At 40.2% G+C, this 19,912-nt stretch overlaps 2 protein-coding genes across 2 annotated transcripts; both read right to left on the bottom strand.

Moving 5' to 3' along the window:
- Nucleotides 1-556: 556 nt before the first annotated feature.
- On the bottom strand, nt 557-7,634 carry LOC145493563 (BTB/POZ domain-containing protein 6-B-like). The gene is made up of 5 exons (XM_081473062.1): nt 6,111-7,634; nt 5,468-5,524; nt 3,964-4,017; nt 1,238-1,374; nt 557-796 (listed from the first exon to the last, which is right to left on the bottom strand). Exons 1-5 carry the CDS (start codon nt 7,498-7,500, stop codon nt 557-559), a joined length of 1,878 nt encoding a protein of 625 aa, XP_081329188.1. The 5' UTR covers nt 7,501-7,634.
- A 5,372-nt stretch (nt 7,635-13,006) lies between these two features.
- On the bottom strand, nt 13,007-16,220 carry LOC145492004 (BTB/POZ domain-containing protein 6-like). The gene has a single exon (XM_081471312.1). It carries the CDS (start codon nt 15,768-15,770, stop codon nt 14,430-14,432), a length of 1,341 nt encoding a protein of 446 aa, XP_081327438.1. The 5' UTR covers nt 15,771-16,220; the 3' UTR covers nt 13,007-14,429.
- Between the last annotated feature and the right edge of the window lie 3,692 nt (nt 16,221-19,912).

The following is a 19,912-nucleotide window of genomic DNA, read 5'->3' as shown; positions in this document are numbered from 1 at the left end:
AAAATGCTCAAGTTCCCCTCGAATAACCGAACAGATAAATTTTTTTAGCGCAATCTAAAATTAACTTACAGAGCTTTAAAGTACTCCGGCCAGATAGCCTAAAACAGCGTTTAAAAGCATTCGAGAGAAAATGGTCGTTGGGTGCCCCTGCCCCTTAACAAATTCATCGTTTTGGGTTTCCCGCGTTTCCATATATGTGTTAACTGTTTCATCGTGCTTCAACTGTTCATGTGGATCAGACGACTTCTGCGCCAATTCAACAGCACTCTTCAAACATCTATAGAATATATGATCTCGATCGAGTTTCTTTGACTCTATTTCTTTCCATCAGCTGCACTACCGCAAATCCAAACATCGACTTCAAATGACCTTATATTTGTGTTCTGGCGTCTTTTTAGACCCCGTACAATTCGCGTGAGGACTTTTTTAACTCGTTCAGCTGCTGGTTTGACAAAGACGAGCGTACAATAGTGTGTCGCTTGTAATGGCACTTCGTGTGACCAAAGCGATAAACCTCAATGACACTGTCTATGTTAAAATGTGTCGCTTGTAATGACTATAGTGATGACTTTTCCTTAGTTTCTCCGTGAAGTGAAACATTTGCCGTTGTAGTTGATGCAGAAGAGGAGCTTTCCGCACCACTGAAGAAGCCCCAATTCGATTTCTGGACCCCCGTTAGCTTAGCCATCTTCTGTGGTTTAGGCTCAGTAGCCTCGGAGTCGGGGTAAACGCGTTTTCTGGCGTTGTGTTCCGTTTCACTCTCCCTACCTGAGCTGGAAGACACCAACACATGTTTCTGGCGGGAAAAAAAGTCAAAAAAGGTATAGAGAATAGAGAGATTCAAGGGTGTGTTAATCCTGAGAAACGATAACTAGGACAATTGACATAACAAGTTTGTGGGATAGAATAAAGGATACCAGTTTTCAGGATTAATTCATTTGTGATTGTCCGCCTCTCCTTTGGGGCTCACTTGTGATCACTTCTCTACCTGTCTCTTCTCTCCTCCATAAATGATCCTAAAGCAATTGAAAAAGACGGTTTGCCAGTTTTATGCTTTTTGTTGTGGTAGAGATTGATGACTGATAACGACGATGACGGTATATCCAGCAAACGTCACTTTACGGCAAAGGAGAAAACAGACCTGTTAGGCTTGGCCTAGCATAACATTTGTCAAATTTACCTGTTCATGAATTCCTTAGTTACGATAAATATTATTTAAAACTGTTTTTTTAATTACCTCCAAATTCAATTCTATTTGCGTTTTACATGGTAATAGTGATTTAACAAGGATAAGTTTGTCAGAATCTGGCAAACTTATCCTTGTTAAGCGATCCGAGATTGCTTCTGACGCTTCTATATACGTTCTGTTCCCATCTATGCAGGAGTTAAGAATTATCTACACTGTACAGCAAAAGCGGTTACATGATCTTATGTCGCTTATTAATCTCTGGACATTCCATCTACCAAAAAATTGTTTTGTCCTGTAGCGTAAAACCGTGAAATTTAAAAAGGGCACAATTCCAATGGGAGATTAACGTCATTTGACTTGCCTTTCGCGCTAGAGCCACACAATTTCTTGATATTTCGTCAGACACCTTCGCTTTTCGACGTATTTTGTTGACGAAGCAAAATTCAAATCTTTTCGGACCATTTCTGTGAATACACCGGTTTTAGGCACAGGTCACATACTGTATTACAAAGCAGTACCATATAGTCATCATACTATTGACTATTGCCAGTACCATGAGATCTGGATTTTTGCCACGTTTGCTGTCATGCTGTGTACGTGCAAATCTTGGCCAATGTTTCTACTGAAGTCACCTACATTTTGAAGGTTTTTTTAAAGTCTTTTAAGGCTAGGGTTCTTTAATTTAGTGTTATGTATATAGGTATTGATTAGACGTAGGCGTTAAAGCACTGAGAAATGAAGCGAAAATGTGAAAAAGAAGCCGTCATTTGTGTCATTTGTGGTAAACACCGCTGCGCGCAGGCTGCAAGTGAGATAGCTTGCAGTTTATCGTGAACCGTAATGATTAAATCTCTCCATTTTATGAACATGAATAGGATTATTGGTCATTGCTAGTCGGCAAACACTACTAAATCTTAATGATTCTTCATGCCATACCGTGCTATAATAAAGTACCATACAGGTCAAAGAGGCCAATATTGCGCCATGCAGCAACTATTCTAAGTACCGAAAATAATAAATGAATATTATAATAACAATAGATGTCCCACAATCCTCTGCACTGTATATATTAACATGTTTCCCTCCTTTGGGCACATTTTCTCCTACGACATTACTTGTTTGTGAACGAACCCACACTCCCACTCCCGGCATGACGCGGTGTCAGTCCTTCATGCGCATGAATATACCGTTGTCCACACTCGTGGACAGCACCCATTTTCACCCCTCCATATCTCATTCTTATATATATATGTATTGAAGGTATTTGGAATATATTACTATCGACGTAAAATCAGCTTAGTATGCATTCAAGATGTGCTGTTGTACATGGCTGTATAACAGGCTGATGATGAGCCTTTTTACCTGGATGGAACAGAAATTGTAAACGAACAATGACATTGCATTATTTCCTACCAATGCCAATTGTAAATTATAACACTCATGCAAAAGAAGTACCATACCAGAGATTTACTAGACCTTTACCAGACCCAAACTACTGCTTGCAATGTTGTTGTTCGAAGTAACAAATTAGAACTCACCAGAAGGTTTCCAAGTTGCTTTTGAAAAAGTTTTAAGAAAGTAACTTTTCTTTGAGTTATATTGCAAAAAAAGACCTTCATAACATCAATAATAATGAATTTTAGTAACGTCCTACTCTCCCTAGGCCTGTTGCCCCTTTGGGGAGTAAAATTTTAGAGAAGACATTTTCGCTGTTTAGGTTGGCCTTCACAGTGGTAACATGTTGTACACCTAGGCTCAATTTCTTTCTCATAGCAAGCTGTCTCACAAGCTGTTAAGGCAAAAATTGGAGTATTTCGAATGAAAGCACCCAAACGATGATGCTTTATATAAGCTGGTCGAAAGGTATAAAATAAACCAAAAGAAATTATATCAACAAAAGCAGAGAGAGAATTAATCTTGTGGAGCCGGACAAGATTGTGGGAATAGCCGTTCATCTATGTTGTTATGTCTCCAATTACAGAAGCCTAAGTCAGCAGGCTCTTCTCAAGAATGAATGTACGTACAAAAATCATCGTAAGATGTTCCAAATAAGCTAAATTAAAATTGCTGCAGCGTCATTATCGAAGCCCCTAGCACACATACAGAGCCACTCTACGACAACTGGCATAGGAGTTTTATTTTTGTTCTCCGCATTTACCTTAACATGGTGGTAACCAGTTCGAAAGCCAATGGCTACCCTTGTTACCACGCACATATTTTTTTATTCTTTTCATAACCACATGCAACATATATTTCTCTTGTCATGTTTATTTTATAATACTGATGTAAATTAATTCTGTAAATAGTGCACAATAAAAGTTGATTGATTGATTTTTAAATTTGACAGGTTAATGATCTGTTGATTGTGTAAGACTTTTCATTATAAAATTCGAAAATGGGGAACAGGAAAGAGCATATGAAAGCTAAGTGAGCACCTTTCTTACATTCCTTGCAAGGAAAGATGAACAAAACTCCAATACAACAAAATTTTGATAAACAGGTTTTTATTCTGCTGTTCCTTACAAACCTATGTAAATAACCAGGAAGTAAATAGTTCTTACCAGGCTTACATTAAAATCCTCTCGGGTCAGTGATACAATTTCCACGGCTGATTTCCATATACGCTTCCGTGTGTCCATAAACCATAAACAAATTTTATCGTGTGATCGACAGACGTAATACATGTAGTATCTGGACTACTTTGCTTGAGAGCTTTAACAACTGCACCTCGCTCTTTAAACTTCTCCATTTTATCGAGTATGGAGAGAACAAACAACAAGATCCCTGACTTTTTCTGAACGTTCCAACACCAAACTGCTCAACGAAACCTGTTGGTAAAATATTAGACAAGTTTACAGTCGTATTTGAAGCAACGGGATTCGAGAGGGCTTTCTCTTCTCTTTTTAACTCTAAATCACCTAACTTGAACGAAGTGAAAACCCATGCAACGCTTCTTCGAAGTCCGATCTGTAAGAACACTCTATGCCTCTCTCCCCTCCCTCCATTCTCGTCCCCAGAAGCTGCGCTCCTTTAATTTTGGTCAGCATCAAGAAGTCGTGATTCTTGGTGCTGACCAAAAGGAGCGCGGCATCTAGGGACGAGAATGCCCTCCCTCCAATCTCGTTCCCAGAGTCTTCGTTCCCGTTGACCAGCGGTCGGAAAACGAGAGCTCTGGGAGCAGCCATTTTGAAATAACAAAGGAAATAACCGAATTCTGCCCATCCCAATCTCGTTCCCAGAGTCTTCGTTCCCCTTGACCAGCAGTGGGAAAACGAGAGCTCTGGGAGCAACCATTTTGAAAGTAACGTAAGTATTGTAGAACTGTGTTTTGTAAATTAAAATTATTAAAAAAAAAAAAAAAAAAAAAACATTTTGAAATAACCGAGTTCTGGTGATTCTGCCCATCCGGTTTCACTGCGCAGTCTGCATCTATAGAGCATGCCTGAAATGGTTGCTCCCAGAGCTCTCGTTTTCCTGCCGCTGGTCAAGGGGAACGAAGACTCTGGGAACGAGACTGTGCCCATCCGGTTTCGCTGCGCAGTCTGCATCTATGGCGCATGTCTGAAATGGTTTACACCATTTTTTTAAACAAAATTTTTGAAGAAGAAAAGTATTGTTCTTCTGGTAGGAATTATAAATGTTATCCAGAATTTTTTTCCGAGTTCAGTTTGATAATAAGAACTACCTCTTGTCAGAAAAGAAGCTTTTGTTATCTGGAGACATTGAATTAAACCCAGGTCCTGCAGAAATTCCTAATCAACTTACCTACGCCGTGTAGTCACGTGCTCATCGAGCACCTATTTTTTTCTTTGGTTTCAAACGCGTTTTTAGTGTGAACGCAAGCTAATGCACAACGGCAGCTGAGTTTTAAAATAACTCACGCTTTTGTTTGTTGTTCATTGATCTTCTTCAAAGTTTCTCTTTTTTTTTTTTTTTCCCGACCACTTTTGTTTATAGTTTTCAAATTGGTTTCAACACATGCATTTAGCTTTTACTTTATTTTCCTATCACTTTTTTTTAACATTTCCGTGGCTTATACGCCAGAATGAAAATGCTAAGTAAAGTTCATTAGACTGGCCCTATTTCCCTTTACTGGAAAACGCGGACGACCTAGTTAGGTTAAAGTCGGTAAAACCACACCCAAAATAATGGAGCTCTGGTTTTAGACCGTAACTAAATTTGAATATACTACGGGGTCTGGTGTTCCTTTTGTTCTTTTTAGGTTTACCTTGTCCTGTCTGTTTAAGCAAGTAGAACTAAAAAAAAATGAATCCTAACCTGAATTGATGCCTTTTGCTGCAATAGTGACTTTCATACAACTTTTAACATCCCGCCCTGCAAGAATATATGTAACTCAACTGGAAACGCATTTAAATTTTGCTTATTCGCTCTTTAGTGCACTTAACTTCAAAATACGATAACAAATTAGCCTATTTCAGCATTGTAGCATTTTTTACTTCCTTTATTCGCTCCTTACTACACCTAACCTCATTTAAAATTACAATTATTGATTTATTACGCTGGATAAATATAATATAAACTGCAGTTTCGAAAACACGTCGCGAATAAGCATACAAGGTAATATCGAAAGCAATTGAGACTGGGCCGCATTTTCCGTTGCTCGATCAAAGTTCACGGTCAGCCAAAAAGAAAGAGAAACCAGGAATTTGCGCTTTCTTGCACACATGCTTTCTTCTTGAATCGTGGTAAAGCACTGTGTGCTTTAATCGACTCACGAAAAGTAAAGCCTCCATAATAAATTACTTTTGGCGTTGCTGCGCACCCTTTCACACATCTGTATTCTAGTTCCAGTCCCTCTCTAGTCTTTGATAGCAGTATGCAGTAATCTTGCAGTGTTGCATGCATGTAACAACAATTCCTGTACCCTTGGTAATCTAAAAAAATATTGACTCAAAATTACGCTTAACTCGTTCAAGAATCATAAACAACACACCTTGAAATCGGAAATAAATGTACCTAATTGTATCTCTACGTTTTGCTGACCAAAACAGCACAGGAAACTGGCCACGTGTTTCAGTGGTTCCAGGAGTATCATCCAGTGAAGAACGGAAAGTGAACACCACTCCTTCAGACTCAACAGATGTTTGTCCTTCTACTCCACACCATGATACGGGACCCTTGATAAGCGAAACTATCCCGTACTCCTTGTTTTGCAACAAACAAACCGGTCGATTGAACAGTACAGAAAAGCCATAATAAGGCCAAGTCTTGTCTTTTTCTGAAGCATATGATCCTGATTGTTTTACCAGAGAAGAGCCATCTGTGGTATCTCTAACTTCTGTGGAAACCGTGCAGTTACCACCTTCAGAACCAAAATGCTGAACTCCATGTAGCATGATTGGCTTGTCAACAGTAAAATTTATAATGCAGTTAGGGAAAATAACGTATCCCCAAACACTACAAAAGACTCGGAATCGTTGACATCGATGAACAGTTGAATGATCCTTCCTTGGGGCTTCTACAAACTGTAAAGAAGATGTTAAGACACCATTGTAGTGTTTCACCAAGTCACCAACCTCATCCAAAGTAAGAATGTCAGAATCGATTACAACTGAGGCAAACTCCTGCTGTGACATCAATGGAAATCTGATCTCGTTCACAATCTCCTCTCCAATAATTCGTCTTTTCGACTCGCCGTCAGGAGTTATCCCTTGCCTTTTACTTTGTTCTGTGGCCCAGCGATCAACAGCTTTAAACAGTTCCACCTCCTTCACGTTCAATCCTTCCCTTTCTACAACTGTCTGGACTAGCGATCGCTCAACTGTAACAAATTCATCTGACTTCAAAGCTTCTTCTGTCTGCTCCTCAATCACTTTCCAGCATCGATCTTCCAAATCTTTATCCTCAAATTTCTGAACGTGCGTCAGAATACAAAAAACATTTGACGCTTTCAAATTACGTCGAAGATATTCGGCACATTTCGCGGCAAGTGAAGGTACCATGTACTTGTTTGCTAAGTAAATCACTTGCATCACATTACTTCCGCTCAAATTCACCTTGTCGCTGTACAAATAGCGAAACATCTCCAGCAGACTCTCGTACTCACAGTCAGGCACTTCAACAGAGTTTTTGGTCTCTGCCATTTGACCATAGAACATGGCATAGAACACAGGACTGCTGATTGCAAGCACAAACTTGTGAGCTGGGATCACCTCCTTGCTTTCACTTTCGCCAGTCGATGCTGGAACAACAAATTTCACATCGCTCAGTAACTCCGTGTTGAAAATAAACGAAGTTCTCTGTGCGATAGCTGAACACTTCGTCTGCCAGTTCTCTTCAACAACTGCCATTGTTATTCTCTAGCTTATTCGCAGTATCATTCGATTCCACAATATTTCGAGGGACCTCAGTTTTCACAGTTGTTTTCGTTTCGTAAAGCGAAACAGGTGAAATGTGTACATGTGATACTGCTGAATTAATTCCAAGTTGCTTCTGACTGCGGGCTCTTGAGATGTCACACAGCTGCGTGACTTTTCGGTCTGGAGCAGCTGGAGACAAAGGCCTTTGAAAATTTGTTATACCTATTCAGCTCCAAAATTTTGCTTAGTTCGCCCTTTTGTCCGTAACGTCTCGCTTTTTTGTTTCCAAACTCATTTTTAGCGTGAACGCAAATATTGATCTTCTTCGAAGTTTTTTTTTCGTTTCTTTTTTTCTTTTTCGTTTTTTCTTTTTTTTTTTCTTTTCTTTTCTTTTTTTTTTTTTTTGATATTTGACCTCTTAAGAGAATTTCTGTATTTCTTAAAGGCGAATGAACAATACAGACCTTATTACAGTTTTGAAAGCCAACTTGACGGCTAGTCAACAGCGTGAGAAATGACTGACAGTGTTTGAATTAGAATCTGGTGGCAAATTAAGTTAAGATACTAGAGGAAGGATTACGACACCAAATTTGAGTAATGTACTTTTGCTAGAAAGCATCCTGTTTATAATTTTCCATACATTCGTCTATAATTTTTTTTTTCTGAATTAAAACCGTAGGCCCTGTTTCCTGCATCTTCATTCAGTACATGGTTAGCAGCGGGGGTTAAACAACCCACACTTATCGCAAAGAGCAGGGCACGTTGTTCCCGATGTTGTGGTCTAGCCTTGTCTCACGGGTTGGTTTTTTACATAGGGTTAACCCCATTGTGCCTTTCTCCTTTGGGAAATTCTAAGAAAAAAATCACTATGTCTCTTTCTGTGTTAATCGAGCAATTAGCTCTTCGACCATGCAACTGAATTCGATTAGTTGCCCCAGTAGGATAGATATGAACAGCGCGCAATCTCCTGTATTCATAGGCCATTGTTGTTGTTTTTGGAATCCAGAAAATTGATTTTATATTTCAGGAGGGATGTTTAGATTCAAGGAAAACTAATGTTCACTGGTACGGTGTTAGGAAAAACTATTTGGCGGTAGAGGACGTACCACACGACCATCTCCTCGAGACAAGAGCTATTGAATCGGCCAGGACACCTCCATGGCCATCAAGATTAAATATAGACTACAATCATGGGTATAAGTCAGTTGGTCCATTTTACATGCTGTAAATAATGATTTACCCCTCACACTCTCTCTCGCAATACCTCCGCGCGATTTTCAACTGATTTACAGATCTAATTTTCTAGCCCGCCTTGGGTATGTTTTTTTTAAAGAACTTAATTTTCATCGTTATCAATAAGACAAGAAGTTATGTTTACTCCAGTTTAACATTGCAACGTGAAATTGCAGTAAACAAAATTGGTCTGAACTTAAGGTAACTAATTTTAAGGCAGGTCTGAAACAGGGCATTGATTTAAGGGTCAAGTCATAAATAGGTTAGGGAAAATCCCAGATTTTGGTTATCAATAGGGTAAGGAACCGGGCAGTAGAACCCAACCCAACTTTAGTGGGAGTACCCCCCGAGGGCGGTCGCATACGTTTTGACGCTCTGCAGGACAACTTCTGACGTGTGCGGCTCAGCCGCACACGCCAGAACGACGTTCAAATATTGTAGCAATAATTGTAACAACGTTCAAATATTACAAACTTTCGACATACGGCTAGCGTTAATAGACCATTTTACAGTTGTCTGCTCAGTGACCTGACCTTTGTATGGCAGCGAGGCTAGAGTTGACCTTGTTTTGATACAGACCTCACTGCATTTGTTGAGTAAAACAAGTTGTTCTGATGCTATCTAGGTGCATTTACATGACAAAAGCAATGAGGTCTGTATCAAAACAAGGTCAACTCTAGCCTCGCTGCCATACAAAGGCCAGCTCACTGAACAGACAACTGTAAAATGGTCTATTTAGGTAATACTGATACATGAACGAATCCTGGCTGCATACGAGACAACCTTGTATTCAAAGCGATGAACGTTTGAATCTGGGAAAAGCAACTTGCGGAAGAGTCTAGAACAGTGTCTTGTAGGGACGTGGCTTTTTGCCACGCTATAATTTCAGTTACGGCTCATCGATACGATTTCAGCGTGGTACCTCTTAAGACTGAAAATGAACTCGAGTTTTGTCTGTACTTCCTCGCGTTTCTTTTCGACTGTTTTGACGACCTTTCATTGCTCGGCCGTCTCCTTTTCGTGTCTTGGAACCGTTACCTCGCTTTAACTTTCGCCAATGGACACTGCAAGAAAACCAAAACACGAGCATGCCCAAAAGCCGCCACCCACTTAAGAACGAGGTAGAGATTATTGATCGAGACCCGCACTGGTAAAGACGAAGGGTCGAGTGAGCTATCCCCACTACGATTTCACCCTAACAATAACCACAGGGATGGTAGAATTAAAAGACCGGCACACCAGCGTACGCTAATTAAGGAAACAACATTCTCGCCAGAATGATGGAAGAATCGAGGATCGAAATACACCAGTCACTGAATCATGAGACAAATGTGAAACTTTACTATCAACAAATTTGACATCGCTGCATGAAATGGCTAAGAGTTTTGCTACTCCCACTAGATGGGATGGTATTCCAACACAAGTTATTCTCCGGCAGCATTCTGTCAGGTTGCCCCAACAATTCACCGATACCCATTCGTACAGCTGGGTGTATTAAGGCACTGTGAGAGAAAAGTGCTTTGTCCAAGAACATAACATGCATAATGACCCCGACCCGGACCGCTCGATCCGGATTAGAGCAAGCTAGCCACTTAGACCACCGAGACTCCCACATTCTTTTGTACATTTAACCTCAATTCATCACGAGCCAGAGCTAACCGGAAGCTCAAAAATTCGCCAGGTCCGGTTGCTATGGGGTGATATCATTTATCTGTTAGGTTGCTGTCATCGCAAGACTTTTGCAGTTCTATTGTGGTTAGCGATAATTGCTTTCAGTGACAGTAATTGTGTACAAAATTAACCTAGTTATTTTCAGATATGATCTGGCCACATAATTGATATTTTATAATAAATTTTCATAACGCGGGAATATTGCGCGGTCATATATAAAAAAAAAAACTTCGACTTCGAATGAACCCGTCATCGGTCGTTAAAAACGGACACAAAACGAGATGTGCCTCTGAGTTACAAGATATGGTGTCTCTCTGACGCATTTGTGCGAAATTGAGCCAGTTTCCAATCGAATTTGCCTTGAGGAGTTAAAGAAGGCGCGTGGGTTTTCTTTTCACGGGAAGGGAAACAAAGGAGCTGCCCTGACTATACATTTGGATTGGTTTTCGCTTAAACCATAAAACAGTTGTTGAAAACCAAACGAAATCGCCAGCCACGATTGATTTATACGTGAATTCATTCACCCAAGAACGACGGAGAGAACCAGAAAGCGTTTTCAGCTTGCGCTGCTCGTGACCAACCTCCCAGAGCATCGAATCAAGACAACAGCTTCAAAACTCAACAAGTCAAACGCACCAAGTTAAGTCTTCCGATTAATATTCTATTTATATCATAACTTACACCCATTGTCATGCTTTTAGATTGTGTGGGGACTAGATAGCTACTAAAATGTTAAATCACTATTTTCATTCGTGGGTTAGACCCTAGACTGAAGTCCATGGTACACCAGTTTTCTGAAAGCCACATATTATAAATCCGCTCTGGTTTTCCCACGCAAACGTCCTCGCAGTATTTCTACGTTACCGAGTGCTACAGGATATTTTACAAAAACCACATAATTTTTCAGTGATGCGTGACACTATAGGAGACAAAAACAACAACAAAATCGTCATTTTTCCCTCGCTCGTTCATATCATACGAACATGTTACATATCCTTTCTGGTTCATCCAGGCTGAAGTCCATGCAATACAGTTGCTAAGTACTTCGGGATATGTAACAAAATCGTCATAGTTATTTTTCCGTCGTGCATGCAATATAGGAACATGTTACATATCCTTTTCTGGTTCACCCAGGCTGAAGTCCATGCAATACAGTTGCTGAGCGCTTCGGGATATGTAACAAAATCGTGATAGTTATTTTTCCGTCGTGCGTGACATTATAGGAACATGTTACATATCCTTTTCTGGTTCACCCAGGCTGAAGTCCATGCAATACCGTTGCTGAGCGCTTCGGGATATGTAACAAAATCGTCATAGTTATTTTTCCGTCGTGCGTGACATTATGGGAAAATGTTACATATCCTTTTCTGGTTCACCCAGGCTGAAGTCCATGCAATACAGTTGCTGAGTACTTCGGGATATGTAACAAAATCGTGATATTGATTTTTCCGTCGTACGTGACATTATAGGAATCTGTTACTTATCCTTTTCTGGTTCACCCAGGCTGAAGTCCATGCAATACAGTTGCTGAGTACTTCGGGATATGTAACAAAATCGTCATAGTTATTTTTCCGTCGTGCATGACATTATAGGAACATGTTACATATCCTTTCTGGTTCATCCAGGCTGAAGTCCATGCAATACAGTTGCTGAGTACTTCGGGATATGTAACAAAATCGCCACAGTTATTTTTCCGTTGTGCGTGACATTATAGGAACATGTTACATATCCTTTCTGGTTCATCCAGGCTGAAGTCCATGCAATACCGTTGCTGAGTGCTTCGGGATATGTAACAAAATCGTCATAGTTATTTTTTCCGTCGTGCGTGACATTATAGGAACATGTTACATATCCTTTCTGGTTCATCCAGGCTGAAGTCCATGCAATACAGTTGCTGAGTGCTTCGAGATATGTAACAAAATCGTCATAGTTATTTTTTCCGTCGTGCGTGACATTATAGGAATATGTTACATATCCTTTCTGGTTCATCCAGGCTGAAGTCCATGCAATATAGTTGCTGAGCGCTTCGGGATATGTAACAAAATCGCCATAGTTAGTTTTCCGTCGTGCGTGGCATTATAGGAACATGTTACATATCCTTTCTGGTTCATCCAGGCTGAAGTCCATGCAATACAGTTGCTGAGTGCTTCGGGATATGTAACAAAATCGCCACAGTTATTTTTCCGTTGTGCGTGACATTATAGGAACATGTTACATATCCTTTCTGGTTCATCCAGGCTGAAGTCCATGCAATACAGTTGCTGAGTGCTTCGGGATATGTAACAAAATCGTCATAGTTATTTTTTCCGTCGTGCGTGACATTATAGGAACATGTTACATATCCTTTCTGGTTCATCCAGGCTGAAGTCCATGCAATACAGTTGCTGAGTGCTTCGGGATATGTAACAAAATCGCCACAGTTATTTTTCCGTTGTGCGTGACATTATAGGAACATGTTACATATCCTTTCTGGTTCATCCAGGCTGAAGTCCATGCAATACCGTTGCTGAGTGCTTCGGGATATGTAACAAAATCGTCATAGTTATTTTTCCGTTGTGCGTGACATTATAGGAACATGTTACATATCCTTTCTGGTTCATCCAAGCTGAAGTCCATGCAGTACAGTTGCTGAGTGCTTCGGGATATGTAACAAAATCATGATAGAGATTTTTCCGTCGTGCTATTTCCAGAATCACTCGGCATTTCTCGAAAAGAATTACATCATGTACTCGAGATTTCTATCGCTCTTGAGAGCTTTGACATAATTTTTGAGATGATTTCCTGACTGCCCATAACATTAACTGATTTTCAAAGTGTCGGTGCACATGATCTTCGAATTCGAATAGTAGAAAATTCAGATTATTTTTGGAATCAATAAGCAACAAACATGTATACAGAGCATACCCTGGGCTGCTAGGCAAAGTCACTTCGCTTACTGAATAACAGTGATAACTGAGATTAGCGAAAACGTTTCATCTATACGTGCTCCGTAGCTTTACAAGAGTAAGAAATGTATCAAAAAGTCTAAGTTTTAAACTGGCGTTTGCACCCCAACCTAGAAAACACATTGTTTTAACGTTATTTTTTCTTTTAATCCAAATTCTTCACGTCAGTCGCGCGATTTCCCGAATCGCCGACTATTAAAATGTTTTGTATCTTTCTGACACGCTGGAATTGTCTTACAGTAAATATAATTTCACACTTTAGGATTATGACACATTCGTGCAAAACTTGACGCGTTTTGTGGAACATAAACGATCACCGACAGGGATATGATTACACTGGAATGTTGTAAGCCACTGGATATCCCGTGGAGATGTAGGACTAAAAGTTCTACATCTCCACGGGATCCCAGGTCTGTTTTTTGGTTGCTAAGAACGTCTGGCTCGTTATGTCACATTCATGAATCATAAATTTCTTTTCTTTCTGCTATATATACGTTTGTGCTAGAAAAACGAAAAGCATCCGCCACAATAAAAGGCATTTTCCATTGCTCGATCAAAGTTCACGGTGTTCGACCACGAAGGAAGGAGAAATCATGAATTTGCTTTTTCCTTCTATTGCGGTCAACCACGCAAACGTTAGTCGTGTAACGGAAAACTACAACTTCCCTCATCTTTTCCCATTCCTCACCCTTTCACACTTTTTGTACGTATTCTAGTTCCAGCCCCAGTCATCTTTAATAACAGTGTTCAGTAACATTTCAGTAACCATACATGAAATAAAAATTAATGCATCTTTAGCATGTCACGGAGGTCTAACTTAACACAATTTTATCCAGCAGGGTCATAAAGCGATACCTTGCCACTGCAGATAATGTACTACGTAGTAACGTGACTGCAACGTCTTGCTGACCAAAAAAGGACTGGAAACTGGCCCGTTGTTTTACTGGAACTATAGTGGCCTTCCCGGGAATCACGGAAGGTAAATAAAAGGTAAATTCACATAAGGTTAAACTCGTTTCGGGATCATAATGAAAGATCTTAAAACGAAATAATACACTAGTAAATAGTACTTCAACGTCTTGCTGACCAAAACAGCACAGGAAACTGGCCTATTTTTTCATTGGTTTTATACAACTGATCCTCTGCAGTACGAAAGGTGAATACCACTCCTTGACACTCAACAGATGTTTGTCCTTCTACTCCATACCATGAATTTGGACCCTTGATAAGCGAAACTATCCCGTACTCCTTGTTTTGCAACAAACAAACCGGTCGATTGAACAGTACAGAAAAGCCATAATAAGGCCAAGTCTTGTCTTTTTCTGAAGCATACGATCCTGATTGTTCTACCAGAGAAGAGCCATCTGTGGTATCTCTAACTTCTGTGGAAACCGTGTAGTTCCTACCTTCCGAACCAAAATGCTGAACTCCATGTAGCATAATTGGCTTGTTCACAGTAAAATTAACACAGTCAGGTGGCTTACGGTATCTCCAACGAAATTTACCCGGCGGCATAAAGGCTTGAAATCTTTGACATCCATGGATAATTGAAGCATCAATCCTTGGAATCCTTGGGGCTTGAATGAATGGCAAGGAAGCTGTTGACACATCACTGAAGTGTTTCATCATGTCACCAACCTCTTCCAAAGTAAGAATACGAGAATCGATGACAACTGAGGCAAACTCCTGCTGTGACATCAATGGAAATCTGATCTCTTTCACAATCTCCTCTCCAAGAATTCGTCTTTTCGACTCGCCGTCAAGAGTTATTCCTTGCCTTTTACTTTGTTCTCTTGCCCAGCGATCGACAGCTTTAAACAGTTCCACTTCCTTCACGACCAACCCTTCTCTCTTCACAACTGCCTCCACTAGTGACCGCTCAACTGTGACAAATTCATCTGACGTCACAGCTTCTTCTGTCTGCTCCTCAATCACTTTCCAGCATCGATCTTCCAAATCTTTATCCTCAAATTTCTGAGCGTGCGGTAGAATACAAAACACATTTGATGCTTTCAAATTGCGTCGAAGATATTCGGCACATTTCTCGGCAAGTGAAGGCAGCATATATTTGTTCGCCAAGTACAGCACTTGCATCACATTACTTCCGCTCAAATTCACCTTGTCGCTGTACAAATAGCGAAACATCTCCAACAGACTCTCGTACTCACAGTCAGGCACTTCAACAGAGTTTTTGGTCTCTGCCATTTGACCATAGAACATGGCATAGAACACAGGACTGCTGATTGCAAGCACAAACTTGTGAGCTGGGATCACCTTCTTGCTGTCACTTTCGCCAGTCGATGCTGGAACAACAAATTTCACATCGCTCAGTAACTCCGTGTTGAAAATAAACGAAGTTCTCTCTGCGATAGCTGAACACATCGACTGCCAGTTCTCTTCAACAACTGCCATTGTAACTCTCTGGCTTGTTCGCAGTATTATTCGATACAACAATGTTTCGGGGGAGCTTAAGTTTAACAGTTGTTCCGCCTCGTAAACTCAAAAGCGAAACAAGGGAAATGTTTGTGTGTGATACTGCTGAATTAACTCCAAGTTGCTTCTGACTGCGGGCTCTTGAGATGTCACACAACTGCGTGACTTTTCAGTCAGGGTTGCGCAAGCGGAGCTGGAGACAAATGCCTTTGAAAATTTGACATACCCATTTTGGCAAGTTCGTCCTTTTGTCGGTAACGTCTTTGTTCTTTGTTTTCAAACTCGTTTTAGAGTACACGCAAGCCAATGCACAACGGCAGCTGATTTTTGAAATGACTTACTTTTCAATTGTTTGTTGGCGCCAAAAAAATCTGGGAACTGAATGAATGAAAATTTATCTTCTTTGAAGTTTCTCGCTTTTCGTTTTTTTACATATATATTTGACTTCTTCAGAGAATTTCGGTCTTTCTGAAAGGCGACTGAACAATACAGACCTTATTACGGTTTTGGAAGCCATCTTGACGGCTAGTCAACGGCGTTAGAAATGACAGTGATTGTATAGGAATCTGATGGCAAATTTAAGAACAATTTATGACCGCCAAGTTAAGATACTAGACGAAGGATTACGATATCAAATTTGAGGAATGGAGCCGTGCTAGAAAGTAAACTGTTTTTAATTTTCCATACATTCGTCTATAATTTTTTTTTCCGGACTTTAAAAAACCGTAGGCTCTGTTTCATGCATCTTCAATGTTACATGGTTAGCAGCGAGCGTTAAACAACCCGCACACTTATCGCACAGAGCAGGTCAGGACACTTCCATCAAGATTAAATATAGACTACAATCATGGGTATAAGCCGATGGGTCCGTCGAACAGGCTGTAAATAATGATTTACCCCTCAAACTCTTTCTCGCAATACCTCCGCGCGATTTTCAACTGATTTGCGCCTCTAATTTTCCAGTACAGTGTCAATGTTGCAGAAGACAATCGATCTCATTTTACCACGGCCTGCACTATTGTAGATCAACGAAACGACGCCATTTTCTCTATTATTTGCCATTAAAAGTTGGCATCAAAATTGGCCTACTACTGAAAATTTCGCAATTGAGCGGAAACTAGGCAAAGTTATTGCTACTTTACACATTGCGTTTTCATTGCGTTTTCATTGCGTTTTCATTACGTTTTCATTCATGTTGCGCTTTTAACCAAAAGGTCCAGTATCGGCATCACAGGCCAGTGTTTTTTATGTTCCTTGGTTACGAAGTTACCTAGCAACAGAATACTGCGTAGTGTAACGCCTTTACGTTTTTCTATTACAGGGTCACAGTTTTTTTTAATAGCAGGTATTCCGTAACTTTTCATTGTGACATACATGCAGTAAAGTCGTGACTTTCATATTTTAGTGTATGTCTTTGATATTATTATGAAATTCAACGGTCTGACTTACTTAAAATTAGGATAACTTCGTTCCAGCGTCATAAAGAAAGACCTTAAAAACGTAAATAATGTAATAAATAGTCACGTTTCAGTCTTGCTAACCAAAACAACACAGAAAACTGGCCTACTTTTTTACTGGTTCTATTGTTGGCACACTGCGAAGAACGGACGGTAAAGAGTACTCCATGAGACTCAACACCTCTTTGTCCTTCTAAGAGCACATTCCTTTGGGGTGATCTGGATTAGGATCAGTGATCCAAGATCTGTCTGGATTATTGTACATCAAAAGAACGGATCAATCCACTTTGGCCATAGATTCATCAGTTCCTTTGATGCACCTTGATCCAGACAGATCTTGGATCACTGATCCTGGTCCAGATCACCCCAAAGGAATGTACCCTAATCCTTTCCATGACGTGGGACCGTTAATAAGCGACGCTAACTTGTACTTCGTTTTTTCCACCAAACAAGCCGGTCGATCAAACCGCACAGAAAAGCAATAATAAGAAAAATCTTTGCCATTTTCTGCAGCGTACAAGCCCGATTGTTTTTACAACAGAACAACCGTCTGTGGTATCTTTAACTTCGGTAGAAACCGCGTAGCTTGCACCTTTAGAACCAAAATGCTGAACTCCATGTAGCATGATTGGCTTGGTGACAGTAAAATTAATACAGTCAGGTGACCCACCGTACGAGGATCCCAAACGAAATTTATCCGGCGGCCTAAAGGCTCCAAATCTTTGACATCCTTGGAATCCTTGGGGCCTGAATAAATGGTAAAGAAGATGTTGGGAGAGATTACTGAAGAGTTTCATCATGTCACCATACCTCTACCAAGAAAGAATTTCAGACTCAATTACAACAGAGGCAAACTCTTTCTCTGACGTTACAGCCTCTTCTGAGCGTGCGGCAGAATGCAAAACACATTTGATGCTTTCATATGGAACGCCAGAACTGTCTTATGATACTTTTTTTTATTATATTGGGTGGTTATGTCATTATATTGAGTAGTTATGTTATTATATTCGGTGATTAACTCATTATACTCGGTGCTTATGTCTTTATATGCGGTGCTGTCTTCATTATATTCGGTGCTTATTCCATTATATTCGGTGCTTCCCTCGTTATATTCGGTGCTTTCTTCGTTATATTCGGTGCTTTTTTCCTTATATTCGGTGCTGTCTTTATTATATTCGGTGCTTATTCCATTATATTCGGTGCTTACTTCATTATATTCGGTGCCTACTTCATTATATTCGGTGCTTACTTCATTATATTCGGTGCTTACTTCATTATATTCGGTGCTTACTTCATTATATTCGGTGCTTACTTCATTATATTCGGTGCTTACTTCATTATATTCGGTGCTTACTTCATTATATTCGGTGCTTACCTCATTATATTCGGTGCTTACTTCATTATATTCGGTGCTTACTTCATTATATTCGGTGCTTATTTCATTATATTCGGTGCTTTCTTCGATATGATCGTCACCAGTCTTCGCAAGGGGTCGTACAATTTGGAGGTAGTCTAGGGAAAGCCGGGAAAAACGGGTGTCACGAAAACTCAGACCCCGAAACAGACCCCGAAAACTCAGACCCCTCGAAATTAAAAACTCAATTGTTATCACCCGAATTGCTCTATGGCCACAATGGGGCGAGATGTTTATCTTCTCCGGTTTATGTTGTGTAGCCGATATTTACGTAATACCGGACTACGCAAAAGTAATTGATCGTGTAAATTGAAGATAAGCATACGGTAAAATAAAATAACATGATAAAAGAACATAATAAAAGAAAACAAATGGAAACAATTAATATGTTTCTTCGCGGATGTTCAGACCATTAGGATCAATTGTTCTGCCTTTTTGAATTAAAAAAGCTTCCCTGGCCGTACGGATAGAGTCTCGGTTAGAAACGATTTTTCGATGGGGATTAATTGCATGTCGTTAGCAGTGTGGTTAGGAGAGGACAGGAAATGTTCGGCGGCTGTAGTAGGTTTAGATTTGTTGTTAGGGTTATCTATGGTACGGCGGTGTTCATTAAATCGGTCTTTTAATCGTCGTTTCGTCTCTCCTATGTATTGTAAATTACAGCGGTTACATTGAATCATGTAGATGAGGTTTTTAGTGTCACAGGTCAGGTTGGATTTTATGGCGCGCGTTTCCCCGGTAGAAAAGAAGGTATATGTAGTAAGTCCGTGAGAAATGTAGGGACAAGTAGCACAGTTTTTGCCACAACGGAAAAAACCAGAAGTTGTGTCGGTTTTTGCTTTTGTATTCTTCATTTCAATTTTCGTTCACTCACATTTCGAGACCAGACATGGCGGTTCAATCGGTTCGACCTTCAAGTGCTTTTTACGTGTTGACTTTTTACGTGCCGACAGTCACGCAACGCACATAAAGTCAAAAAGCAGATTGCGATCAAACGAGTATGTTTCAGAGAACAACACATTTTTTTGCTGCATACGATTGCATAAAAAAGGTCTGTTTTGAAAAGCAGTGTCGGCTGCTGTTCTAAACCTTGTTAGTTCTTCACTGTTTGACCGACGCGACAGCGATAAACCTGAGAAGTTAAATATTTGTGTTTCACCGTTCGATCGACGCGACAACATAAACCGGAGAAGATAAACATCTCGCCCCATTGTGGCCATAGAGCAATTCGGGTGATAACAATTGAGCTT

This window comes from Orbicella franksi, chromosome 7 (genome assembly GCF_964199315.1).
Source record: "Orbicella franksi chromosome 7, jaOrbFran1.1, whole genome shotgun sequence".
Classification (NCBI taxonomy): Eukaryota; Metazoa; Cnidaria; class Anthozoa; order Scleractinia; family Merulinidae; genus Orbicella; species Orbicella franksi.
The sequence above is the reverse complement of the archived record's forward strand: the minus strand, read 5'-3'. Positions and strand labels throughout refer to the sequence as shown.